The sequence below is a fragment of the Corvus hawaiiensis genome, chromosome 23 (genome assembly GCF_020740725.1).
Source record: "Corvus hawaiiensis isolate bCorHaw1 chromosome 23, bCorHaw1.pri.cur, whole genome shotgun sequence".
Taxonomy (NCBI): Eukaryota; Metazoa; Chordata; class Aves; order Passeriformes; family Corvidae; genus Corvus; species Corvus hawaiiensis.
Window position 1 is genome coordinate 6,058,321 of NC_063235.1, and position 21,747 is coordinate 6,080,067.

Genomic DNA, 21,747 nt, shown 5'->3' on the forward strand with positions numbered 1-21,747 from the left:
GCGGCGGGGGGTTGCCACCCACCCCAGGCTGCGTGGGCGATGGCATGTGGGTGCTCGCCCTGAGTTTGGGCAGCAGCCGGACCCAGCCCGTGGCCTCGGGCGCTTTGCTCCAGCCTTAGCAGTCCTGTCCTAACCTTGGCCGGGCTCGGTGGGGTGTTCCTCTCCCCAAAACCCACGAAGGGGGTTGTAGGAGCTGGGGACAGCCAGAAGTGGTGGCGGCTCGGTGGAGCGTGGCAAACTCCAGGGAGGTGCGAGCACGGCTGGAGGCGACATCCCTGCCCTGCTATCCCGGTGCTCAGCGATGTTTGGCCACCGGGGCGTCTCCCTTTAGCCCGCTCAGCCTCTCTGTATCACCCAGGCATCCCCGCCGGAGGGATGGGGCTGGGAGGGTGCTGTGGGATCCGCCGGGTGATCCCTGCAGGCCCCTCCTCTCTGCCCGTACCATTGGCTCCGGCACGGCCGCCTGCGAGCGCTGAGCTCCGCCGGGGCCGGAGCGATGGGAGCCGGCGGCTGAGAGCCGTCGTCTGCCGGGGCCGCCCGGGCCACGCCGGAGCCCGCTCGGCTCGGCCATGTAGCACCGCGGTGCCCTCCACCCGGCCGCGGTGGAGGCGAGAGCGGCCTCATGGGCAACGCGCACCGCAAGAAGAGCCCGGCGGGCGCCAAGCCCGGCTCCTCCTGGCCCTTCGGCCGCGCCGGGAAGCCCAGGGCAGGTAGGAGCCATGGGGCTGCTTGGGGATGGGGCGCGGGGGGTCCCCGCTTGGGGAGTTTTGAGGGGTCGCGCTGGGAAAGTTCGCCACTTGTGTTCTCCCGGGCTGGGCAGGAGCGGGGGGCTGCGGGGGGGAGGTTTCGCTGTGCTCTCTCCCTGTGCTGGGGGGCAAGGATGAGCCCCCCGGCCCCAGTGTAGGAGCTGGGGAGCCCCTCTGGCTGCAGGCAGGGCTGTGCCGACGCGCCGGGGAGCAGCCGTGGGCTCGCCGCGCTATCAGGACGGGATCAGCTGAATTAGTTACTGATTTGTTTTCCAAGTGGGATCCCAGCGCTGCCAGCGTCGCCTTCCTCCCCCAGCCCCCCGCTTCCACCCTGTGCCTCGGTTTCCCTCGCTGTGCCGCGGGGAGCGGCGGATCTGGGAGTGTTTGCAGGGGCTGCTCCCCCCCCCCCCCCCCCCCGTCCCCGTTCCCTCGCTCTGCGCCTGTCTGTCCGTCCGTCTGTCCACACACCGACTGCTCCGCTGCTTTATGCTCCGTCTCCATGGATGCCACTGGAAAACCGAGGAGGGAAGCAGGGACCGAGACCTTTCCCGCAGGGACGAGGAGCAGGGACAGGGTCCCACGCCAGCCTGGACCCACCCGCGGAACAATCAGCCCCGTGGGGTGCCTGCTGAGCTCCCACCGCGGTTCCCCCATCGGAGCAGGGTGATGCCAGCAGGGAAGGTCTCTCGCAGTAACATCGTCCCCATCCCGGGGTTGCTGACTCCCCCGCTGGTGTCATTAAACTGTCCCCGTGTCCCCAGCCCAGCCTGAGCCAAGGAGGAGACTTGGCAAGAGCGTGGGCAGCATCGTAGGACCAGGGTTAGCAGGACCAAGGGGTGGTAACTGGGTGGTTTTCCTCCAGCAGCCCTGTGGCATCCTCAGCCCTGCTGTCCCTCCTGTCCCCTTGGCTGCCCTGTTTCCCTCGATCTTCAGGGTCAGCAGCCACCCAGGTGTGTGAGCCCAGCTCTCCGCGGGGTGAGCAGGGGCTGGAGTCAGCTCTGCACAGGCTCGGGGAGCACCACCCTGAGCAAAGCTGTCCCAGAGGTGGGGCCCGGGATGGGGAGACCCCACAGGTGCTGAAACGTCCTGGCTGAGAGCATCCGCTCAGTGCCTGGGGAAACTGAGGCAGGAGGGTCCCGCATCGCCCACGGCCGTGCAGGGACAGCATCTCCTTCACTGCAGGCCCTTCACCATCCGATTCTCCTCGCCGGCTGGCTGCAGGCTCCTCTCTGCCACACTTGTCCTCTTGTCGTGGTCTCCACGCGGGAAGGGCTCTGTGCCGTTGGGCAGGCTGGGCTGTGGCTGCATCCCTGGCGCATCCTCCCCCTTTTCCACGTGGCGTTCCTGTCAGACCTCCATCTCCTCTCCATCCCTGCCAGCCTTCGGTGTCCCTTGTCAATCCCTGAACCAGGACCGCGCCACCCTTCCCCAGGGCTGGCTGGGAGAAGCCCTGCTCCATCTCGGATGCCCTGGAATGGGCGGGATGTGGGACTGGTACAGCCGGGGCAGATCCCGGGAGGCGAGGGCTGGCGCTGGGGCCGAAGGCCGTGGGGTGGAAGGTGCTGAGAAAACATGGGGCGAGTTGTGTTTGTTCTCTGCGACGGCTCCATGGCAACGGCGCGGCGGCCACAAAGCCAAAGAATTTGCATTGTGTCGCTTCAGCATTTCGGAGGGCGCAGCCGGGATCACCGGCTGGGGGCAGGGTGTGCCGACACCCTCCGGACGCGCCCCCGCCGGCGCTCCCGTCTCCCCCTGGAAGACCCTGGGTGCCTCTGGATTACGGGCTGGAGAATAATTGCATATGGCGGGCGACTGGACCAGTGTCCCCAGTTCCTGTTTGTGGTGACTGGAAGATTAAGTTTGGCCCTGCCGTGCCCGTTGTTGGTGCATCAGGCCCGGGCAGGCACTGGCAGATGCTTTTGTGGTTGTGCCAGGTGTGCAGTGGTGTGGGCAGCCAGCACCTCTGGATGCTGAGGGGACAGAGCAGGGGTCCCCAAGGACAGGATGGGGGGCAGGAGCACGGCTGAGGGCTCCGGGGTGGCTCTGAGCCTGCCCACTCTGCCCCACCAGTGCCGAACCCACGCACCCCGTTCTCTTTTCCCCGTGCCAGAGCGGGGCCTGGCTTGCTCCGGGGGCATCCCCAGCCTCTCGTCCCCGGGATCGTTCATGCTGGGGAAGGTCCTTGAGCCCCAGGGAGACCGCAGCCTCTTATCGCTTCCTTATCGGGACTCCCCGCCGGGCCCTGCTGAGTCAGGGCGCAGGAACGTGGCTGCTGGCCAGGCTGCGCCCCGCGGAGTCAGCGGGGATGCGGCTGCGGCCGGCGTGGAGCTCTGGGTGCGAGGTCTGGGGAGGGTTGCAAGGAAAAAATCATGGAATGGTTTGATTTGGAAGGGACCGTGAAGCTCATCGCGTTCCAGTCCCCGCCATGGGCAGGGACACCTTCCACTATCCCCAGGTTGCTCCAACCTGGCCTGGAACACTTCCAGGGATGGGGTATCCAAATGCCACAGGCGTGACCTGTGGCTGGGAACGTCCCCAGCAGCAGCAGCAGCAGCGTGGAGCCCTTCGGCAGCCCCGGCTCCTGCGGGGCAGCTCCGGGGTGGGCTGAGCAGCTCTGGGCTCTTTCTCCTTTGCAGCCTCTCTCCGTGCCAGACCCACGCTGGGCCGGCTCCGCAAACACCGGGAGAGGCGGATGAGGGCAGGGCTGATCCCGGCGGGGGACACGCCGAGATTTACACAGGCGCTTTCCCCAGGCACCGCCAGCCCGGCGCACCAGCCAGCATCCTGCTGCGTCCGGGACATCCGAGCCCTTCCCGGTGCCCCCTCCTGCTCCCGGAGCAGGGGAGGAGGCGATCCGCGGGTGTCCTGGGCAGGCAGCTGCCGCAGCTTTCGGCTCTGACATGCCGTGCCGTGCCCGCTTGGCACGCTCCCGTCACCGAGAGGCAGGGATGGGACCTGCCCTGCTGGCTGTGGGTTATCCCCCACCCCATCTTGGTGGCAGCTCCTCTCCGCGATCCCACATCGCCCTGTCCATCTCGATGGGAGGATCGGCACCTCCGCAGCGTTTCCTTGGAAAAGCCCCGCGGGCGGGAGCGGGGTTTGGGTGCTGCTTGCAAGGACGGGGGATCCGTGCACGGAAAAAACCTGCAACGTCTTGTCCTTAATCCGTCTGCTGGGTTTGCTCCTGCGTGGAGCCAAGTGCCTGCTGTGACAGGCAACGCCTCTGCCGTGGCAAGAGCACCTGGGTGCCCTGCAAACACCGCCGGGCGTGACGGCACGAACCAGGGGACAGCCAGCCCGGAGCACCGCGGGAGCGGGAGGACACCGAGGGAAGGGGATCAGGGAGTGAAAAAGCTCTGGAGCATGGAAGGAGGAGGTGGTGGTGGCCCACCCCTGGTCATACGTGCCGCCGGTGTCACCCTCTGCGGCCCCGTGCCTCTATCCAGGCTCTGCCTGCGGCCCTCTCCCGCCCCGCGCTCCCCATCTGGGATGTTCCCGCCCGGATCCGGCTCCTGGCTGGGGAAGGCTGTTATTTACCTTCAAACCTGTTTGGTGGCTTCTCCGGGGAGGGGACGAGCACGGGGTGGGGACGTGGTGGGATGGAGGCTCGCTGGGCTGTTGCAGGGGCCAGGAGTGAGGCACAGCCGGGCATTGGTCCTGCCCTGAGAGCCCCTCCGGACTGCTGCCAGCCCCTCGCCTGGATCTGGGATAACTCAGGGAGCAGGAGACACTCTGTGCCACCTCAGGGCTGGCTGTGGGGCAAGTGTGGGACAGCAGCGAGGTCAGGGCCCGTTGCACAACCCCGTGTGCTCCTGTCATGACAGCAGCTGTGGCTGGAGGCGATCGGAGCCAGGTCTCTGCTCCAAGCAGGATTTCACCCTGCACCAGCTCCTTCGCCAGGGCCTGTTGGCTCACCGAGGTGATACCAGGCAGCTTTCTCCGCTGTGATTTAGAGGAAGAAAAAAACCCGATCCAAGTTTGTTTTCCCAGTTGAAATTAATTTTAGTTCAGCCTCTGCGTGGGATCGCGTTTGAGAGCCGAGCCAACAGCGTGGATTGGGCGGTGTTTATTTGCTTGGTGGAGATGTTTTCCTGGCTGGAGGAGCAGCCCCCCAGGTGTGGCCGAGGGCAGGCTGGCAGCAGGAGCTGTGTGGCCAGAGCCACCGTAAATATTATTGTGCTCTTATCCTGCCTGGAGTGATCAGGATCCCGTGGTGTGTCCCAGGGCGTGGATCCTGTGCTGAGACAAGGATTTGGGGAACGGGTTGGTTGTCTTTAGGGGCTCCCAGACACCCTAAACAATTTAAGGTTGCAGAGGGACAGGATGCTGGAGCAGAGGGGCTGGATAAGATCTCTTCCAAACCAGGATATCCTGTGTTACTGGAGCAGAGTTTGGGGGCTCTCACAGCTCTATCAGGGTCCATCCATGTCCTGACAGCTCCACGGAGCTCTCAGGAATGGGTTTCATGGTGCACCCCATTGATGTTATCCATGCCCGTGGCATCTTGCAGGCAGCCGGGAAGCAGAGCAGGATGGTGCTGGGAGCAGCGTGGTGAGAGGGTGGGAGAGCACCAACCCCGTGGGGCAGGGAGGGCTTCTCGCTGGCTGCCGGGAGGAGGGAGGCAAAGCCTCCATCCCACAGAGCAGCAGGACGCAAGCGGGCTCCCCCCGGGGATCTCGCAGCCCCTTCCCGTCCCCCTGGCAGCTCCCCCTCCTCCCCATTTTTCTGCGGTGAGTCAGTGGCGGTGGAGGGGCGGGCAGGGAGCTGCTGCCTGCTCGCTGCTCCCCTGCTGCCGCCGCAGGACCCGCGCCGTGCGGGGAGCAGGCAAGTCGGGGCAGTGCCGAGCAGGCAGAGATGGATGTTTGCAGCCGAGCCCGGCCAAACCTGCTGCTCGCAGGAGGCACAGGCCTGGCGAGGAGGGGGACAGGAGCTGGGATTTTCTCCTCCGGCTCTCTCCAGGTGAAAAGTAGCATCGTAGGAGCTGGGCCAGCGCCGAGTTCTGTTTGCAGCATCGGGCTGGGCGGCCCTGGCCGTGTTCCTGAGGGGTTTCGGCTCTGGTCTCTCCCTTGTGCAGCCCTTCCCGTTCCCACTCTGATACCTCCAGATCCTCTCTGCCAGCACCGAGGCAGAGCTGAAGGCAAAGTACCTGGGGTTCCCTGTCCCTTCCTGTCATCCTGCCTTGCTCCAGGGATGCTCTGCTCCCTCCGGACCATCGCCGGCATTGGCAGCAGCAGATACCAGCTCTGAGCCGGGGAGACCATCCTTGAGAGGGTGCCCGTCACTGAGAACCCTCGGGCTCCTTGGCTCCTTATCTGGGAGAATCCCGCTGCCACGTGTGGCCGAGGCACGTGTGTCAGCTGAGCCCGGAGGCGTCGGGGCGATCCGGGATGCACCGCAAGGAATGCACAGGGCCCGGGACACCGGCTCCAAGCGGGCGTGTTGCTACCGGCAGCGGCTGCAGCTGCAGCGGCTTTCCCAGCCCAGCGGGACCTGCAGCCTCTGTGGCAGGATCAGGGCTCTCTCCCTCCTGGATTCCCCCCCTTTTCCAGCAGGTTTCACCGTGTGTTGTTGACAGAGCCGAGGTGAGGCCGGCTGGATGAGGACGATGAGGTAGCGAAGGTCACAAGGAGTGGGAGAAGGGGAGGCTCCTGCCCTGGCTGAGCCCTGGGTTATCCTTCGGGAGATGGCAGCCACCCGTGCTGAGCTCCTCCTGCCCCACCCGCAGCGGTGTCACACTCGGGAGAGGGACACGTCCTGTCCCTGCCTGTGAGGGATGTTCTCCAGGCCCTCTGTGTGGGCAGTGGGCCACAGCAGGAAGGTGAAGCAGGGCCAGGCTGTGTGCCAGCACCTGGGGATGTCCTCACAGCCCTGGAAGCAGCTTCCATGTGCGCTGCCATCAGCAGACCTGCGGGGCCGAAGCTCAGCTGTGCCTGGGCCGTGCACCGGCAGCACAGGAGGGGCTCTCCCTTTACTGTGGGAGCTCCTGGTGCCATGAAGGGGGGTCCTGGTTCAGCCCCATCTCTGTGGGCAGAGCTGGAGGGTTGGATCCTTCCCTGTGGAGCCAGGAGCCGTGTCCCTCTGAGCTACCACTGGCCGTGGCCCTTTCTGGGCTCATGACAGGCTGCCCAGAGCGGAGGGCAGTGCTCAGTGCAGCACGTGGCCGCCTGCTTTGTGCATCCTCAGCCCTTTAATTATGTCCCTTTTCCACTTGTGCTGTGGAAAGAGCTGGGGAACGTCTGCCCGTGGCCACCGGCACCTTCTGGGGGGGTGTGTGGGCAGCAGGGCCCATCCTGCCCGCGCTGGAGCAGGTGCTGGGTCAGGCACAGCCAGGGAGCTGCTGGTGTTTGGGGCTATGGCCATGTCGGAATTCCAGGGAAGAAATCCTCGCTGAGCCCGGAGCTGCCTGGCTGGGCACACAGAGATGCCCTTCACAAGGTCAAACTGTCCCTCGGGCTGCGCAGTCACTGCCTGGGGCCCACGGGGACCCTGCTGGGTGACGGCTGCTCTGTCTGCAGCCCAAGCTGTGTCCTGCTGGAATAAACCCTGGGCACAGCCCGGGGGGAGCTGCAGGGCAGGGGGCAGAGGGTTTGGCATGAGGACACGGGTACCTGCTGGGTAAACACTGGGTGCTGTTCACCTTTTGGGCTAAAACACCTGTAAGTGGGGGGGATGGAGCTCCTGGAGGTGCTGGGCACCCACTGCCCTGGGAGACCCTCCGTGGTGGGGACAGTGACCGGCAGTGCCAGGGCAGTGCCACTGTGTGACCGCCCGGCATTTCTGCCCCTGATTTCACCTGCCCCCACGCCAGCAGCTGGAGCTACTGGTTAGACTGGTCCCAGACCTGGTTTTCCCCCAGCGCTGCCAGCCCTTGTGACCATGACGTAGCCCCGTCCCTAAGGACAAACACCTTTTGCCCCGTCCTGCCTCCTGTTCCCTGCCCGAAATGGGGCTCTCCTGGCAGGGTCCTGAGGGGAACTGGGGACAGTCTAGGATGGAGAATGTGACACTGCTGCCTCTGCTGTGTCATAGCCCAAGGTGGAAAAACCTCCCAGTTCCTCCCAGTTGGTCGCACTGTTGTGGAAGCGAGCAACTGGTTTGCAGCGCTGCTGTGCCCAGCAGGGTCCTGGGGGTCCAAAAGGGAGGAGTTGGGGAAATGCTGAAAGAACAGATCCCTGTGGTCTGTGTCGTGCGTGGGAGGAGGCGGGAGGGCCGGGGGGAGCGAGCCGGAGGCCAGAGGAGGGGCCCCTTCTTTCCTTCTGCCGCGGCCGAGGAGCGCGGTGGGCGCAGCTGGGACTGTCCCCTCCTGCCACCGCGCAGCCGTCCCCGGGTCAGGCTGCTCCCTGCTCTCCCTGCTCACAAGCAGCTGCGCCGGAGCGTCTTCGCCTGGCCGAGCATCCTCCCGCCCGTGCGGATGAGGACGGAGGGAGGGAGGGAGCTGGGGGCCGCCGGAATCCGCCCCGCCGGCACACGCCGGGTGAGAGTCGCCTCGGCACAATAGGCTGAGCCTCCTCGGGGGGCGGCGGAGCCCCCCTTCCCTGGGGAGCAGACCCTCTCCCCGGCCACCATGGTGGTTTTCATGGGCAGGAACCTCTCGTCGCTTCTGGCTTTCTTCAAGAAGAAGGGTGAGTGAGCAGAGGGGAGGGAGGGAGGAAGGGAAGGAGCAGAGCCTTGTCCTTACACAACCCCTGCCCGCCGGGACACCCCCCCACCCCGGGCCGGCACGGGGTGCTCGCCCACCCGCAGCGGGCAGGGGGGCTTCCATCCCCGGGGGAGGGCAGGGAAGGTCACCCCAGCCCTGGCCTCGCCCGCCGCGAAGTTACGGGAATAAATCACTGCGCTCCTCTCCCCGCAAGGCAGCTCCGAGCGTGTTTGGGGGGTGTCAGGCGAGGGGCTGCCGAAATCGGGCGAGAAAAGAGGATTAGGAACATGACGGTGGCGGGGGCTGTGGGTGTCTTGTGTCCCCTGCAGGGATTTTACACCAGCACAGGGCACCCGTGTGGCAGCAGCCGCTGTGCCGGGCTGGCTGTGCCCCGGTGCCCGCTCGCACCGCGGGTGCTGGCGGAGGCAGAGGCCGGCATGGCGGCAGGGCGGGAGGCTCCATTGTTCCAGGCCTGCTCCTTTGTGTGCTGGAGTCGGAGCACGGCCGCCTCGCTGCCTGGGGACCGGGCACACGGGGAGCACAGGGGACAGGGGATGATGGCGTGTGGTGCTGCCGGTGCCGAGCAGCAGGTGCCCGTGGTCCCGGGGTGCCGCCGCCGGCCCCGACGGTTTCCTGCGCTCGCCCTTCCCTTCCTCAAAATTGTTTGTTTTTTTTTTCTGGGCAGGAAGAGTTTGAGGCTTCGCTCAGGCGTGCGGGAAGGGCTGTGCCACGGTGCTGCAGTGGCCGGGCTGGGTGATGGCAGGGCTGGGTGATGCCAGGGCAGCTCCTGACCGTGGGCACCGCAGGGTGCTGGTGGCGGCTGTGGGGAGGGTGCTGCAAGGCAGGGAGTGAGGGCTCCGTGCTGCCCCAGGCGTGGCAGAAGGGGTGTTCAGCATCCAGCGGGGCTCAGAGAAGGGATTTGGGTCCTGTGGGATCTCTGCAGCTGGATGTGCCTCAGTTTCCCTCCTCTGTGCAGTTCCCAGCCTGCGTGGGCATGGGGGGGGAGTCCCTGCTCTTGGGGTGATGAGCAAGGCCTGGGAATGACGCAATGCTCCGAAAGGAAAGTCATCGTGGTTTCATCCACATTTAATCCCCCCCTGTGCTGCTCCTTCTCCCTCAGTCCCGCACAATTCGCCGCCTCGTTAGCTCCTAACGAAGGTGCTGGGGAAGGAGGGTGGTCCCACATCCCAGCACTGGAGAAAACCAGTGGAGACATCCCGACTCCGGAATATCGACTGGCCGGGCAGAGCCGCGGGATGGGATTTCTCTCGGTGTTTCCAGGGCCCACTTTGGAGCTGAGCAGGATAACGTCATCCTGGGGTGGCTGTCACCGCCCGGCGCTTGTCCCCTGTGGGTTGGGATGCACTGGTGGCAGCGTGGCCGTGTCCCCCCAGCCCAGCTGACCCCGCTGTCCCCGCAGGCGCTGCCAAGGGCGAGGGCGAGAAGCGGCTGAGCGTGCAGTACACGGCGGGCGAGGAATGTCCCGACAACGTCTTCTTCCCCAGCACGCGGCCCCCGCACCTGGAGGAGCTGCACAACCAGGCCCAGCAGGGGCTGAAGTCCTTGCAGCACCAGGGTAGGTGTCCCCAGCCCCAGGGTGGCCTTGGGGACACGGCGGAAGGGCTGTCCCCAGCTCCTGGCTGGCCAGGCGGTGTGGGCGGCGCGATGGGGCTGACCAGAGTCCAGCGCTGGTGGCTGGGCTGTGCGGGGGGCACTGCCAGCTCGGCAGCTGCTTCCTTGTGTGGGGGCTGCCCCGGCTCCCCTGGAGGGATTTACCTTCTGTCTTCCCTCCACAGAGAAGCAGAAACAGACCAAAAGTGCCTGGGACCACGGGGACACCAGCAGCCTCCAGGTGAGCCCTGCCCAGGCTCTGCCTCCTGCGCTCTTGGGGTGCCCTGGGGGTGAGGGGACATAGGGTGGCTCTTCTGTCCTCCCTGGGTGGAGTTTAGGGGCAGACAGGCAACCAGCCAAGGTTGTAAGACCATGTCCAGGGGGGTTGTGGGGCTGGAACTGGCCGTGTGTCCCTCGGTGGTGTCCCAGGACGAGCCGCTCTCCCCATCCTCAGCCTTGGCACGTCCTGCTGTGTCCTGTGGGGCTCTGCCAGGGCCTGCCCACTGCCTGCACCCCTCTGTCCCCCTGTTCCTGCCCCACTGGTGTCCCTTGGGAGCCCTGGCTGAGGAGGGGTGACGTGGTGGCGTGATGGGGACAGGTGGCCATATCCAGCCTGGTGCCTGTGCCCCCTCTCGGCTGTTGACGAGCAGAAACTCCCTCTGTTTTGGCCAAGCTGAGCTTTGGCACAGCCCCGGGCTCTGACCCCGCTGCCAGTGCCTCACCCGCCTGTGTTTGCTCAAGCTGTTGCCTCTCGTTGGCTCTCAGCCCTTTTAACCCCTTGGAAGTGGGGGACTAGAAACCCCAGGATGGGCAGAGCCACGGGGGGAGCGAGGTGCAGGGGTCAGGTTAACTCTGAAGTGTCTCATCCCAACCTCTGCTGTGCCAGGGATGGTTTGGAGGAATGGGGACACTGGAGGTTGTGACACTGGCTGTGTCCAGGGAGTGCCGGGGGTCCTGCCCGCCCGCCTGTCCCTGTCCCACGCCCCTCTCCCAGCCATGGCAGCCCTCCAGCCCTGGGCTCTGGGGCACAGCAGGGCTGGGAACACCCATGGGGTCATTTTGGGCTTGGCACCGTGGCGAGCCTGGCAGTTCCTTCAGCTGCTCCTTGCATGGACCAGACCCTGTTTCTCCTGCTCTCCGGGGGGCTGCAGAGCTGTGCAGGGTCCCAGGGGCTGCTCCCAGCCCCGCTCCTGGTGGGAGGACTCTGGATGCCGGCGTGGCTGACTCAGCCTTTGGCCCTCGGAAGAGCTTTTGTCTCGGCTGCCGAGTCAGTTCGCGGCGGGGAAGGGGCCTGGCCGGGGCCGGGGCAGCTCTGTCCCCACAGAGTGGGGTCCGCTGAGCCCACCCTGTCCCCACAGTCCTGCGTATCCTCGGAGGATGACAGCCTGTCCTTCCGGAGCCGGGCAGCCTCCTGTGCCACGGACAGCACCTCTGAGGATGCCCTCTCCATCCGCTCCGAGATGATCCAGAGGAAAGGTACCCGGCTGGGAGCTGTGGGATGGGGGGGACGTGAGCTGAGGGGGTGCCAGGGGGGTCAGGGAGTGTGGCAGGGGAGCTGGGCTCTGTCTTGGTGTGGCCACAAGCCAGCTCAGGGATTTGGGGGCCCTTGGAAGAGATGAGAGCGGCTCTGGCTGAGTCAGAGCGTTAGGGCTGGGCGAGGGGGATGGACAGACAGACAGACAGCGTCTCTTCCCTGCTCAGACTGTTCGGCTGGTGCCTCTCTGGGTTATTTCAGTGCCTGAGCCCGGCTTATCCCAGAGCATCTCTGGCAGTGGGAAATGCTGGGGATGCTGGGGACACTGGGCCCCCCTCACACCGGCTGGACCCTCTCGTAGGTTCCACATTCCGACCACACGACTCCTTTCCCAAATCCTCGGAGAGGGCTGGCAAGAAGAGGAAGGAGAGGAGGACAACAGTGCTGGGCATCCCCCAGCACGTCCATAAGGAGCTGGGTAAGCACCAGGGGCAAGGAGGGAGTCTTAGGATCCGTTTGCCTTGCCTTGGGATCACGCTGAGGGCATCTCTCCCTGCTCCCAGGTCTCAGGAACAGCCATGGAGCCAAGGGACATCCCGAGGCGGACGGGCGAGGGCCGGCGGGTCGCGGGCTGGGCCAGGCAGTGCAGCCCCTGCTGAACGGTGGGCAGGTGTCCGGCGATGCCGTCCGCATCCCCACCATCGACGGGAAGCTGCAGCCTCTGCCCGTGTCCGGCGGCGCCCGCGTCTGCCTGGGAGTGCTGGAGGAGGCGGACGCAGCCCTGCAGAAGCACATCAACAGGGTTTACTACGACGACAGCTTGCTGGGGAGGAAGACAGCGGCCAAGCTGTCACCCATGGTGAGGCCGAAGTCGCTGGCCGTGCCGGGCATGACCACCTACGCCAACCCCCCGGAGATGCTGGTGGGTCCTGTCATGTCCATCTCGCCCCAGGGCACCTACATGTCCAAGATCATCCCCAACGCCATCCTGCCGCCCATGGTGGACGTGGTGGCCCTGACGAGGAGCAGCGTGCGGACGCTGAGCCGCTGCAGCCTCGTGTCGTCCAGCCCGGCCTCGGTGCGCTCCCTGTCCCGCTTCTCGGAGCGCAGCGCCCGCAGCCGCGAGCCCTCCTCCTCCAGCGACAACTGGAGCCACTCGCAGTCCACGGAGACCATCGTCTCCAACAGCTCCACCATCTCCTCCCAGGGCGGCTGCGACCACCGGCAGCCCGAGGCGGGGCCGCACGGCGAGGTGGACGCGGCAGCTCGCTCCGACACCGACCAAATCAGCATCTACAGCTCTGCCAGCTTCGCCAGCTCCTGCTCCAAGCCCGCTGCCGGCCTCGCTCCTGCGGCCCCCGGGCTCCTGGCCGTGGGCAGCGGCAGTGGCCGCGTGTCCCCCGCCTACAGCACGAGCAGCCAGGCGGAGGGCTCGGACACGGCCAGCCTGGCCAGCGAGCGCTCCTCTGCCCGCAGCGTCTCCCTCAGGAAGATGAAGAAGCCCCCGGCCCCTCCCCGCAGGACCTACTCGCTGCACCAGAAGGCCGATGGGGAGCCCAAGGTGCTGGGGCTGCCCCCCAGGCCCGACCACCGGCCCCAGCGGGACAGCGGCGCACCCTGGTCCCCGCGCCCCGAGCCTTTCAGCCCCACGGGCGAGGACGAGGTGTTCTCCCCATCACTGAGCGAGACCAGCAGCCTCCGCTCCGAGAGCCTGGCCGGCACCAGCTCCCCCGAGGCCTCGCGGGGCCGCCCCGGGGTGACGGTGGTGCTCAGGGAGCCCCAAGCTCAGCCCAAGTGGAGCTGCCCCGATGGGTCTGACCGCACCATGTCCCCCTCCAGCGGCTACTCCAGCCAGAGTGGGACACCCACACTGCCCACCAAGGGGTTGGGACACCCAGCTGCATCCCCGGGCAAGTCTCAATCCCGGAAGCCGGACCGGGTCTGCTCCCTGCAGTCGCCTGCGCTCTCTGTGTCCTCCTCCCTCACCTCCATCTCCTCCTCGGCCTCGGACCCGACCCCCCCTGAGGCGCTGACCAGTCGCTCAGACCGGTTCATCATCCCGCCGCACCCCAAGGTTCCTGCTCCCTTCTCCCCGCCACCCACCAAGCTCCAGCAGCCCCCGGCCCCCGCCGGCCCCCTCCAGCCCTCACAAACCCCCCTGGTGCCCAGCACTGCCAGCCAGGAGCCCTCGGCCAAGCCCAGCGGCAAATCCCCACCGCCGTCACCGCCGCCTGCCTACCAGCCGCCTCCCCCGCCGGCCAAGAAGGCGGAGGGGAGCCCCCAGACCAGCGGTGAACCCCCCGCCGACACCGCCTGGCCCCCGCCGCCGCCGCCGGCTCCCGAGGAGCACGACCTGTCCATGGCAGACTTCCCACCTCCGGATGAATCCTATCTCTCCAGCCTGCCCGATGCCACCTCAGCCCCGGCGGACGGGCAGACAGCAACACCGAGCCCGGGGGCTGCATCTTCATCATCCTCAGCTGCCATCTCTCAGCAGCCAGACCCACCCACCGGGGCTCCGCAGCCTCCGTGCCCCGCCGAGTCCCTTCCCGCGGCCGTCGTGCCCCCGCCGGCGCCGCCTCTCCCGCCGCCCTCGGCTCTGGCCCTGCCGCCCCAAATCAGCCTTAAGAAGGTAGCCAACGGCCCTCGGGCAGAGGCCAAGAAGGAGTCGGTGTCGCGGAGCAAGAGTGGCCCCGCGGCCAAGGAGGACGCCAGCCTGCCCATCGTCACACCCTCGCTGCTGCAGATGGTGCGGCTGCGCTCCGTCAGCGTGGAGCCCGCGGCCGGAGCCGCGGCCGGAGCCGGGGCCGAGGAGCGTCCGGCCCCGCAGAAGCCCGTCCGCCGGTCCCTGTCCACTCGGCAGCCGCCTCCTGCCAAAGACGCGGTGCCTTCCAACCAGCTCCACCACGCCGTGCACCTCAAGGCCGCCGCCTTGGCCGGCGGAGAGGCCGCGGAGAAGCTGCCCGGTGGCCGAGCGGCCCAGCCTGGCCCCGAGGGGCCCCCTGGGGATGGGCAGCTGTCCCCCAGGAACAACTCCCCGGCCTCCACCGCCAGCTTCATCTTCGCCAAGAGCTCCAGGAAGCTGGTGATCGAGACGGCCTCGTCCCCTGAGGTGCAGGCCGACCTGAAGAGGAACTTGGTGGCCGAGCTGATGAATTTCTCGGGGCAGCGCTCGGCAGCCCCGGCCGCTACCGCCCCGCAGGGCCCCGGAAAGGCACAAGCCCAGCGAAAACCCGGCAAGATCCCCCCTCCGGTAGCCAAGAAGCCTTCGCTTGGCTCGGGGCCGGCTCCTTCCCCAAAGGCAGCGGGGGCAGAGGCGCTGGGCTCGCCGGTGCCGGACGGGAATGCCAAGGTGGAAGAGAGCAGGACTAAGAGCGAGCCGGCAGGGACGGAGGGCAGGAACGCCACGGAGCTGCCAGCTCAGAGCCTCCCTGCACAAGGTACGTGGGGTGGGAGGCACGGGATGGATGCTGCTGGAGGTTCAGCCTTGCCTTGGGATGCTGCTGCTCAGGATCCTGAGCTATTCCCAAGTTACAGACACCCAGCACAGCTCCTGGGCTGTGTTACAGCTGGGGTGGCACTGGGACAGCAGGGAGAGAGCCTGGTAGGGCTGTGGGAAGCTGGGATGTGGGGTGGCTGACGGGCTCTTCCCTCCTGCCTTGCAGATGGACGGGGAGAGACGGCCTGAAGGACGATGCTGCAGGACTGGAACCCCCACGGACAGGAATCCAAATCTCTCAGGGACCTGGGCAGGTCAACGGACGAGTGTGGAACTGGCAACTAACTTAATACAGGAAGCAAACAGCCTTAGCCTCCACGGCCTTGATGATATTTATGCAAAAATGGTGTTGGTTTCACTTTCCTAAGTACTACAGCTTTATTTTGCTTTTTTTTACTGGACTCGAGGCCCGTGCTTGGAGCCAGCACCTCCTCCCTGCCGAGCTGATGCTTGGTCTGGGCGTGTGGAGCCGAGCAGCCACGCCCAGAGGAGTTTGGGGGCTGAAGACACCGGAGCTGGGGCCAAAGGCACCGGAGCTGGGGCCAAAGACACCGGAGCTGGGGCCACCGCTCCTGGCCAGACAGGCCCGTGAGGACTGGAAGCACTTTGGACAAGGGAATGGGAAGGCTTTGGCCACAACAGTGCCGGGGAGGATGCGAACAGGAGCAGGAGGGGATGGAGGTGCTGGTTGGGAGGGACCAGGGTTTGGCTCTTGATGGAAAGGCAGAAGGAGCTCGTGGCCAGCACCGGCTCCGGCCACTCGCCACTGCCTGGCCATCCCACAGGAGGAAGGGCCTGGCTGCCCCTCGAGCTGGCCCTGGGCTCTGGGGTAGAGCCTCCATTCTGTTTCTGTAAACTCGGGTCACATTTTGATTTGATTGTAAAAAAAAAAAAAACAAACGAAAGAAAACTAAAACCAAACGAAACAAACCCAACCCAACCCAACCAAACCAAACCAAACCAAACCAAACCAAACCAAATGCAACCGACCCTCTGCCGCTGAGTAGCTGCTCAGAGCTCTGTACCTGGCTGGTTAAAATGATGACCGAAGCTTGCTGCCTCCTGTTCTTCCTGGTTTATGGTTGCAGGTTCCTTCTGGGTGGTGCTGAGCTCCAGGGACCCCCCCAGGCTGGCTCCCAGCACCACTGCCCAGTAAAACTCTGGAGCAGGGCTGGCTGCCAGCTACCCTGGACAGATGGGCACAGCCACGTGCAGTCAGCTTGACATTTTATTGGGTTGATGACAGACAGATGGTTCCCGAGTCAGTGTTTAAGGCCCACACCCCCCACAGGCTCGGGACAGACTCACGGGTGCTGCCTGGGCTCCTGGCCAAAGAGCAGCACCAGTGGCCACAGCCCCAGGTGGGCTGGGGGAGGAGCAGGGGCCGGGGCCGGCCGGGCTGTCCCCAGCTCTGGTAGCAGCAACACAAGGTTGGAGAAGCAGCTTTTCCCCTCTGCCCTCACCACAGCACCCACACGTGCCATCCCAGCGGGCAGGGAGTCCAGTCCATGGCACAACTGGGAGCGAGCTGTGGCCCCAAGGCCACGGGGGATGAGTCACCCGGGTCCCTTGGGTGTGGTGGCACCTCTGGTCCCCAGAGGCCCAGGGGGATGCTGGAGGCAGCTCCCCGGGGTGAGAGGCTGCAAGTTCAGTCCCAGAGCCCCCAGGGCCAAGCCCCCGACTCGGGGCACTGGGGGGAGATGACGGGGAGGAGCCTGGCTGAGGTGCAGGAGTCAGGCAGGAGGCACCAGAGCAGCCCTGGCACTTGTTAGCTGATGCTACCACCCTTCAGGCTTTTACAGGAGACCGTCCCCAGCTTGGTCAGGAAGTTTCTCTGCTTCCACTGTGCCACACAATCCTCGGAGATGTGGAAATCAGCCTGAGGAGCAGAGCAGGGAGGCAGGGTCAGCTACTGGGGGGGTTCATCTCCTCCACAGCTTTGCTGCCAGCAACACCGAGGGGGCAAACACCCCATTTGGGGTCACCCAGAGGTGGGGACAGTGGCTCTGCTCAATGCCTGGAGCTCCAGCTACTCAGCTGTTCCCAGTCCTCACCTGCAGCTTCTCAAAGACCTTTTTCTTGGGTTTGAGCTCCTCGTCGGGCTCCCCGCCCTCGTAGCCCTCCACGTGGACGCGCTCTCCGGCACAGCACCCAGCTGGGGGGTCCAGGGGCTCCACCTGACGGGGCTCCCCCACACTAAGGAGGGGTGTGGAGACACCAGAGTCACCCCAAAGTGCTGCCCAGCTGCCCCTCAGCACCCTGGGGCAGCAGAGGGGGAGGCCAGCCCTGGTGTCCCTTCTGTCCCTCACCTGGAGGCACACAGCACCATGCCCTGCGACTCCACCCCCCTCATCTTCTGGGGTTTGAGGTTGCAGAGCAGCACCACGAGCCTGTCCTGCAGCTGCTCCTTGGGGACAAAGTGCACCAGGCCGCTGACCACGGTGCGGGGCTCGGCCTCGCCCACGTCGATCTTCTCCACGTACAGGCTGTCGGCATCCGGGTGCTGCCAGGGGGAGCAGGGATGGGAATGGGGTGGCACAGAAAGTGGCAGTGCCCTTAGGCACACCCCAAGTCACCACACGGGCAGGTTACTCCCTGCTGTCCACTGTGCCCATACCTTTTCCACGCTGATCACTTTGCCAACACGGATGTCCAGCCGGGATGGGACCACGTCCTCCGGCTCCGAGTTCTTGGTGCCCTTCTCTCCAGGCTCTGCAGGGTGAAGGGAATGGTCACAACGCTCAGCACAAACCCAGGGAGGTGGCCAGCCCCAAATGCAGGCCCTGGGGGCAATTCCCTGCAGGGAATTCCATGCTTGTCCCTATACCAGAGAGCACAGTCCTTCCTGTGCTGGCTTTCCTCACCTTTCCTGGTGTTCTCCAGAGCTGTTTTTGAGTCTGGAGCTTCAGAACTTTTCTCTGACCTCAGCTCCTGGAGGGACTCTGTCCCACCCAGCCCTGCATGGCGAGGGCCCCACTTCCCTGAGCTCCCAAGGCCTCCCTTCCCCACGCTCCCAGCTCCTCCTTACTGGCTTTGGCTGGGGTGGGATACGCGGCACTGCTCAGCTTCTTCAGCTCTGGGCAGTTGAACTTCTCTCTGATGGGGTCCAGGAGTTTGTTCAGGGCCACTTCCACTGAGTTCTTCAGGTCTCCAGGGTGCACAACCTGTATCAGGACAAAGAGGTTCCTGTCTGAGGCCAAGGGTGGGAACTGGAGACCAAAGAGGGTGGGAAGATGAATCCCAAACCCTTGACCCGATTCTCCTTGGACATCAAGAGGCTTCTGGACATTTCTGCTTCCAGCCTGGGAACAGCTGGGAATGGTTCAAGTGCTGCTCTGCTCCAGGGTGTGGCTGACGTGGTGCTGTCTTCACCCCACACCCTTCACTCACCCTCCCTCCCCCAGGTTCTCCTGGCTGGGCGCATCCCACACCACCAGGCCATCCTCCACAGTGCACATTTCCATCTCCCAGTGCTCCCTGACTGCTCCCAGGAAGCTCAGGCAGAAGGTTCAGCCTCTCCCTGCACTCACCTGCTCAGCAAAGTCCTTCTCCAGGGCCTCATAGGCCGTGTAGGTTTTGTTTCCTCCCCACTTTTCCTCTCGCAGTACCACAAACTCTGGGACACACAGGTTTGAAGGCTCAGATTAACTCAAGGCTCAGGTAAAGCACCCACCCCACTCTGCCCAGGAGCAGGGGCTGGGGAGGTGGCACTCAGGGACAGCCAGTTTCAGGGGACACACTCCTGTCCCCTCCTCTTATCCACACCCAAGCGTGGCAAGCCCCTCACCTGACTTGAGGGGGAAGAGGACGTGCTTGATGAAGGAGAGGACACCGTTGTTCTCCACGTTCCCTGGCTCACAGAAAGCCTTCTTCAGCTTCTTCTTCACATCCTCCTTGCGGTCCAGAAGATCAATCTTGGAGTCCTGCAGCAAGAGATTTCCTCAGCCCTTCACCCAAGCTTTTGCCCAGAAAACTCATGCTGGAGTTGCTGCACCTTCTTAAAACACCATGTGAGTGGGGAGGGAGAGTTCACCTTCCCTGGGAACCTCCCCAGAGCCCCCTGAGCCCAGCCAGATCCAGGACCAACCTCTTCTGAGGAGCTCATTTTGCTGCCTGTCAGCCCAGGAACCATCGGGTTCATCAAATGGACACGCTTGGCGTAGCCCAGGGAAGGCAGGTACTGGGAAAACACAAGGAGGCAAGTCAGGCACGACCCTCACTCAGCTCTAACACACAATCCCCGTTTGCTCCTGGCTCCAGATAACTCTGGGATGTGGGATAACAGCTCCCAGGAAGCACAGAGTCACAGCCAGGGATGTGTGGCTACACAGAGCACAGGAGCAGCAGCAGCAGCAGCAGCATTGTGACACCAACCAGAATCCCACACACTTCTCGCCATGGATTTGGGAGTGTCCAAGCCCTTCCTCAGGCCCCAGCCTGGCAGAACCCCTCCCCCCCCCCAATTCCTGACCTTCTCTGCAAAGGTGAATATCTTCCTCTGGTCCACCCCTCCGAATTGCGCGTCCACCTTGAGATATTCCTCATCCAGCGCCTGTGGAGAGACACAGAGCCTCGAGGCTGGGCCCAAAACAGTCCTGGCCTGTCCCTCAGCCCCTCCTGCAGCACTCCCACCCTGGGAAGGACGGGAACATTCCAGGCTGCTTGCTGGAACAGCGGCTCCGTGCTCAGGCCACGCTCTGTGCCACGGCCAGGTGTGACACTGGGGTGGGGAACAACGACCGTGACACTCAGCCCCAAACACCCCCGTGGCCCTGGCTCTGCCAGCACCTCCCTGCACCCCACCTGCCTCACCTGCAGGCCTGGGTAGAGCAAACCACTCAGCAAGGGATGCTCCACCTGCTTCACCACCTCTGCTCCTGCCTTCTTGGCGTCGTGCTGCGTCACCACAGAGGACAGGCGGTACACGTCCAGCGTGTACTCCCTGAGGGAAGGACAGCACCGTGACCACCTGGCACGCACTGAGCTGGCCACACCGAGAGGGGGACAAAGCCTGGAGGCACCTCCTGGAGTGCCAACACTCTGGAGGAGATCAGCAGAGCCCCAGGTCAGGCTCTCCCTGCACTCCCAGGACTCACTTGCTGAGCTGGTAATCGGTGCCCCGGACGAATTTCAGCTTCTCCAGGGGCACCCCGATGCTCTCCAGCATGGCTTTGATGACGTGCTCATAGTAACGGGTGCGCAGCTCCAGCAGCTCCCAGGGAGCCTTCATGTTGTCCAGGTAAGCGTGGAGGTCGGCAAAGAGTATTGTCACCTGGGGAGGGGGGGACAGGCGGTGCCAGCTGGGTCAGGGGAACCGCCCCTGCTCGTTGCAGCTGCCACCCAGCACGGTGACAAGGTCCCACCTCACATCCAGCCTTCAGGAAATCCGCAATCTTGGACATGGGCACGAAATAGGCCACGTGGGGCTTGCCCGTGGTGGCGGTCCCCCAGTAGATCTTCAGCTCTCGCTCCTTCAGGATGGCCAGGAGCTTGTCCTCGCCCAGCACCTCCTGTGAGGGGCCAAAACACACCGGTCTGGCAGGGCTGGGCGTCCCCGGGGTCACACCGGGAAGGAGGTGGGCAGAACAAATCCCGCTGGGTGCCCGGGCTTCATACACGGCGTGTCCCGGGGCTGATCCCGAGGGCTTGCCTTGGCTCAGATCCCCCCATCCCAGCCTCCCCATGCCCTGATCCTGCCCCGTTCCCCCCTCTCGGGCCCCAATCTTGCCGTATTTCCCTCGATCCAGCCCCGATCCTGCCCCCATCCTCCCGGTACCTGGACCCCATCCTACCCCAATCGCCTCCGATCCAGCCTCCGTCAACCCACCCGGCCCCAATTCCTTCGCCCGACCCCGATCCAGCCCCGCTCGTCCCTCAGATCCAGCCCAGATTCCCCCCTTCCCGGTCCCCGATCCCGATCCCCGGCCCGGCCGCCCCGGCCCCATGCGCCTCCCGGTACCTGCAGGTTCCGCGTTATGAGCTGATACTTCTCCTGCGGGCCGGGCGCGGGCTCCATAGCGGCGGCTGCAGGGCAGGACACAGCGTTACCGGAGCCTCCGCCCCCCGGGGCCCCCCGGGACCTCCCGGGACCCCCAAAACGCCCCCGGTTTCCCCCGCCCGCTCCCCCCGACCTGCCCCGGGTTGCATCAGCCCCGCTCGGCGCTCGACTGCCGCGCCTAGGCCTGTCGAGCGCCGAGCTGCCGATGGGATGAGCGGGCGGGGAGGAGTCGCGCTCCTCCAATCAGAGAGCGCCTCGCGCGGCGGGGGGCCCGCGCTCCGCCAATCAGAGGGCGCTCCGCGCGCGTGGGGGCGTGGCCTTGGCGCCGTTAAGATGGCGGAGGGTGAGCGCCCTTCCCGCCACACCCGGCCGGGCCGCGGCCGCGGCTTTGTCTCAGGGGATCTTCATTTTTCGCCTTCATTTGGGGGTTTTCACCCCTTTTTTTTTCCGGGGCTCGAGGAGTTCCCCATGTTCGGCCGGGCCGGGAGGAGAGGCTGGGGGTGGGGCGGGCTTGGCCCCGCCTTGGGGCGGTGCCGTTGAGGCGCCGGTTGGGCGGTGCCCGCTGAGGGCCGGGCAGGTCCCTGAGGGAGAGAGGTGGGCGGTGTTCGCTTCTGTGCCCTCGGTGAGGCGAGGGCGGGGCCCTACCGCCTCCTGAGGTTTTTATCTGGAGAGGGAAAGGCTCCAGGGTGATTTTATTGCAGGTTTTTAATGCCGAAGGGGGCTTTGGAGATGGGCCTGGAGGGCAGGGTTAGATGGGATATTGGGGAAAAAATACCTTCC

General features: G+C 65.2%; 2 protein-coding genes across 3 annotated transcripts; one reads left to right on the forward strand and one right to left on the reverse strand.

Moving 5' to 3' along the window:
- The first annotated feature begins 449 nt into the window (after positions 1-449).
- Positions 450-16,019, forward strand: KIAA1522 (KIAA1522 ortholog). 2 transcript variants are annotated; one of them, XM_048327110.1, is made up of 7 exons: positions 450-710; positions 9,806-9,961; positions 10,182-10,237; positions 11,355-11,472; positions 11,832-11,948; positions 12,034-14,910; positions 15,136-16,019. In XM_048327110.1, the coding sequence occupies exons 1-7, from the start codon at positions 623-625 to the stop codon at positions 15,156-15,158; spliced, it is 3,435 nt and encodes a 1,144-aa protein (XP_048183067.1). In that variant the 5' UTR covers positions 450-622; the 3' UTR covers positions 15,159-16,019. The 2 variants fall into 2 exon arrangements, with proteins under 2 accessions (XP_048183067.1, XP_048183068.1); XM_048327111.1 differs by lacking the exon at positions 450-710 and adding an exon at positions 7,997-8,368.
- Positions 16,020-16,184: 165 nt separating this feature from the next.
- YARS1 (tyrosyl-tRNA synthetase 1) lies at positions 16,185-21,184 on the reverse strand. The gene is made up of 14 exons (XM_048327112.1): positions 21,101-21,184; positions 20,929-20,993; positions 20,333-20,479; positions 20,066-20,241; positions 19,782-19,911; positions 19,441-19,521; positions 19,057-19,149; positions 18,757-18,892; positions 18,500-18,585; positions 17,998-18,133; positions 17,587-17,681; positions 17,279-17,472; positions 17,024-17,165; positions 16,185-16,848 (listed from the first exon to the last, which is right to left on the reverse strand). The coding sequence occupies exons 1-14, from the start codon at positions 21,114-21,116 to the stop codon at positions 16,738-16,740; spliced, it is 1,608 nt and encodes a 535-aa protein (XP_048183069.1). The 5' UTR covers positions 21,117-21,184; the 3' UTR covers positions 16,185-16,737.
- Positions 21,185-21,747: the final 563 nt, after the last annotated feature.